This window comes from Vicia villosa, unplaced genomic scaffold (assembly GCF_029867415.1).
Source record: "Vicia villosa cultivar HV-30 ecotype Madison, WI unplaced genomic scaffold, Vvil1.0 ctg.000058F_1_1, whole genome shotgun sequence".
Taxonomy (NCBI): Eukaryota; Viridiplantae; Streptophyta; class Magnoliopsida; order Fabales; family Fabaceae; genus Vicia; species Vicia villosa.
In genome coordinates, this window is record NW_026704987.1 from 713,182 (window position 1) to 717,536 (window position 4,355).

General features: G+C 29.3%; 1 protein-coding gene across 1 annotated transcript; it reads left to right on the top strand.

The window, feature by feature from the left end:
* The first annotated feature begins 1,336 nt into the window (after window positions 1–1,336).
* On the top strand, window positions 1,337–3,744 carry LOC131623215 (probable pectinesterase/pectinesterase inhibitor 44). Its single transcript, XM_058894213.1, has 2 exons — window positions 1,337–1,722; window positions 3,038–3,744. Exons 1-2 carry the CDS (start codon window positions 1,368–1,370, stop codon window positions 3,742–3,744), a joined length of 1,062 nt encoding a protein of 353 aa, XP_058750196.1. The 5' UTR covers window positions 1,337–1,367.
* Window positions 3,745–4,355: the final 611 nt, after the last annotated feature.

Below are 4,355 nucleotides of genomic sequence, written 5' to 3' on the forward strand. Positions count from 1 at the left end.
CAAAAAGGATCTTCTGCTAAAATCCAAGAAGGATGAGACTACTAACCCAAAGAAGATTGTGTCCAATATTGGAACATTTATTAGAGCATCAGTAATAGGAAAGTAATTTGTGTAAAAGATGAAGTCATTTAAGAAAAATTATGTTCAAGATTCTAACTTAAAAGCCGATGAAGATTGGGTCAACTACAAGGACTCGGGTGGAAGAATTGGGTAGTTTTAGTTTTGTTGCTTTTTTTTGTGTCTATCAAATCTTTTAAAAAAATTGATGTTTCTTGTTTTCTTCTTTAGTAGGTGTCTTTTCACACTCACTTTGTTTTTGTCAATTTTTTGTCAACTTTTTTAACTTAAAAATTAGATTGTTTATTTATTTTGATACTAATTTGTATATAATCATAAAAATTACATGGTATGTAATACTTTATTTTACATTTTAATCTACAATAATATTTTTTAACGACATATTTTGGGGAAGTTAGGGTTCTAAGCAATTTGAAATTGGGGATGTTAATGCTACTTATTTCAGTCATAAAAATTTAACGACATATTGGGGACCGCTGCTACAATAATATTTTTTTAACGACATATTTTGACAAAATTTATTTATTTTCTTATTTAAGAGTAATTATTATTGAACATGGTAACTCAATTGATAAATATTTAAATTATTATTAAGTTAGGTATTAATAACAGATTTAAATTAAAGACTTCACTATAGATGAACTTTTAATTATTATTACTTCGTCTAAAATATAAAAAAAAAATAATAATTCTTTTATTAGTACAACTACAATTCTCTTTATTATTAAAAAATAAAATCTTTGATTTTAATTTAGTAATGAACATTTTCATACTCAAACTCAAAAATGAATAAAACATAAAATCTTTGATTTTATTTTAGTAATGAACATTTTCATACTCAAACTCAAAAATGAATAAAAAATCAAATGTTTGATTTTATTTTAGTAAGAACATTTTCATACTCAAACTCAAAAATGAATAAAAAATCAAATGTTTGATTTTATTTTAGTAATGAACATTTTCATACTCAAACTAAAAAATGAATAAAAAATCAAATGTTTGATTTTATTTTAGTAATGAACATTTTCATACTCAAACTCAAAAATGAATAAAAAATCATCTCTGTAACCATATACAACGTATGTATTTACTTTCTTTTTTTCATGAAGAGCCAATTTTAATTATTACATTACAGAGAGTTGTTGCAAAGTCTCAGTAACTCAATTTGGAAATGCATGTGCATAATATCATATCGATTCTGTGACCCTATTAAGAATGATACATAAAAGAAATATGGTTATAAAAGCAATGTATTGAAGAGCATTTTTACAAACTAAAACATTGCAGCAATGGCTTCCATTCACATTCACATTGTCACCATACTTCTTCTCTTTGCCACTACATGTCATGCTGTTGATTCCGAGGATGTTTCATTGCATGACTTTCGTGTTCCTGACGTTGTAGTTGCTGCAGATGGAACCGGAAACTTTACAAGAGTGATTGATGCGCTACTGTCAGCACCTATTCGCAGCAAGATACGTTACGTCATACACGTCAAGAAGGGGATTTATAATGAACATGTTATTGTTCTTGAAGAAAAATGGAACATCGTTATGGTTGGCGATGGCATGGATGCCACAATTATCACTGGTAGTTTGAGTGTGAAGCATGACCACTTGAGCACCCCCGAAACAGCTACCTTTAGTAAGAAAATTTACAAGCTTCTACTTATATATTTTGACATGTTCTATTCAATTTTATTTTATATGATTTCACAAAAAGTAATGTGTAAATGTATTTGTTAGATTTGTCGTTGGAAGTAGGGGTGTGCAAAAATATGGTTAATTGAACCATATACTTAAACTGAATTGGATTGAACGTTAATGAACTGAACCACATATTATAAACAATCCAGTTAACCAAATTTAAACTTCTTTGAACTGTTTATCTATTTTATTTTTAATTTTTTTTATAAATTTTCAAAAATTTTAAAAACAACTCTCGGTATATTATAAAGACTAAATATAACAAATTTTATACTATGTTAATAATATTGTGTCAGCTTTTCCTTTTTAAATTGCAAATGACTAATCAATTTATTTGATGGAATATATGAATAAATTGTTTTTTATCTTGATTAATCAATTCCAAAAAGCTTAGTAATTTGTTAATGATTTCATAATCTATCAATGAAGTTTGTATCTACCAGAAAATTTAATGTTTCAGAATTTTTTAAAGTTATCTAATGTAAATGTAGTGTCAGTGAACAATTGAACCATTCTGCAAGGCACTTCTCAAGTCTTCTCTTCAACTTCTGACTCTTGTTCCATTTTATCTTCAGGCTTTTTTCACTTTACTATTTGTATGTTCCTTCCTACTTGCGATTGGAAATTCATTTCTTTTTCTCAGTTTGTGAATAGGTTCATATATCAGTTTCATTAAAATATCAATGTAGGATAAGTTTACATATAAGCCATTTTCATTAAAATATCAATGTAGGATAAGTTTACATATAAGCCATTGCAATCTAATAATTCAGATCAAAATTAATTTTACAATTCTTTCAATTTTTTCTCATCTCTATTAGATTTCATGCAAGATAATATCATATTCTCGAGTTTTGCTTTCAAAGATATTATATGTTGTATGCACAAACAATAGTATGTTTTCTTAACTTTGCAATTTATATATATATATATATATATATATATATATAATTATTTATTTATTTTTTATAAATAAAATTTCAAAATAAATTGATTTTAAAACAATTTGTAATATAAAACTAGTTTGCAACTACAAACTGGTTTTAAACCAGTTTATATATACAAACCGGTTTAAACTAGTTTATAACTGTATTGAAACTGTTTAAATAGTTAACTGAATTGTTGTTAATGTGGTTATTAATAATTGAACTGAACTATTTATATGGTTCAATTCAGTGCAGTTCATGAACCATGAACACCCCTAGTTGGAAGACTGTATTAGTTTATCTCATATTTTTCATTATTTTATGAAGCTGTTTCAGGCAATGGATTTATTGCACAAGATATGTCATTTGAGAACACTGCAGGGGCTCTAAACGGCCAAGCTGTGGCATTATATTCAACCTCAGACAAATCTGTCTTTTATCGATGTGGAATTTCCGGCTACCAAGACAGTTTGTTAGCTGACTCCGGTCGTCAATACTATAGGGAATGTAGAATCCGCGGAAGTGCGGATTATATATTTGGGAGAGCCGCCGTGGTGTTTCAATACTGTCAAATATTGGTTAAAAAAGGGTCAACCAACCAAAATCCCATCACGGCCCAGGGTGGACCACACGATAAGCAAACTACTTTTGGTTTCACATTCCAGTTTTGCAACATCTCGGCCGATTTGGATCTTATTCCCTTCCTTAACTCGACTCGTAGTTATCTCGGACGACCATGGATGAATTACTCCAAAGTCATCTTTATGGAATGTCACATAAGTGAGGTGATAGATGGTGAGGGATGGCTCAAGTGGGGTGGCACCGACCAAGCACAAGATACACTTTACTATGCTGAATATAAAAATTATGGCTTAGGAGCCGGAGTAAAGAATCGAGTTAAATGGCCAGGGTACCATGCTCTTATTTATCCTAAACAGGCTTTAAACTTCACGGTTGCTCATTTGATTTCTGGATATTATTGGTTACCATCCACCGGTGTACCTTTTACTCCTTACTTTGGAAGTGGAAAATGAGAAGTGGTTGCAGAAAAACATAACTATATCTATGTAGTATTTCCTTTCATTAATTAGGTTCTAGTTCATCATTTATAGTACAAGTGTTAAAGTTTGAAGATTAATTATGCAATTACAATTGCTATATAGTTTAAGTATTAGAGTTTGAAGGTTGATTAAGCAATTACAATTGCTATATAGTTTAAGTGTTAGACTTGATTCCTGTTTGATAGCTGCTAAGCTTATGAATATGTATTATTGCTTGCATATGAATTGATATTTGATGTTTGGTAATTTGGCATTTTAGTTCTTATGTTAGGCTTATGATGATTATCCATTTCATAATGCATTTCAGACAATTCCATGGTCAGCAATATCTTAATATAAGGTCTTGGTGATTTTATTCTTGGTGTGTGTAAGTCAGGATAGTTAATTCATTCATGGATCATGAAATGCTTCAGTAGTTTAAGGCATGAAAAAATAAACTAAGCAGCATTACTTACGTGTAGGACAAGTTATTAGTTGGACTTTGTAAAGCATTTGCAGTAAAATAATTTACATCCCACAAAACACGAGACGGCTAGTACCCTGAGAAAATCTCTTGAGACACAACAATAATTCAACTGTAAATT

Excerpts from the sequence above, each read along its gene's own strand:
- LOC131623215 (XM_058894213.1), top strand. The coding sequence starts at position 1,368 with ATGGCTTCCATTCACATTCACATTGTCACCATACTTCTTCTCTTTGCC. Across the intron at positions 1,723-3,037 it reads CCCCGAAACAGCTACCTTTA|CTGTTTCAGGCAATGGATTT; the intron begins GTAAGAAAATTT and ends TATTTTATGAAG.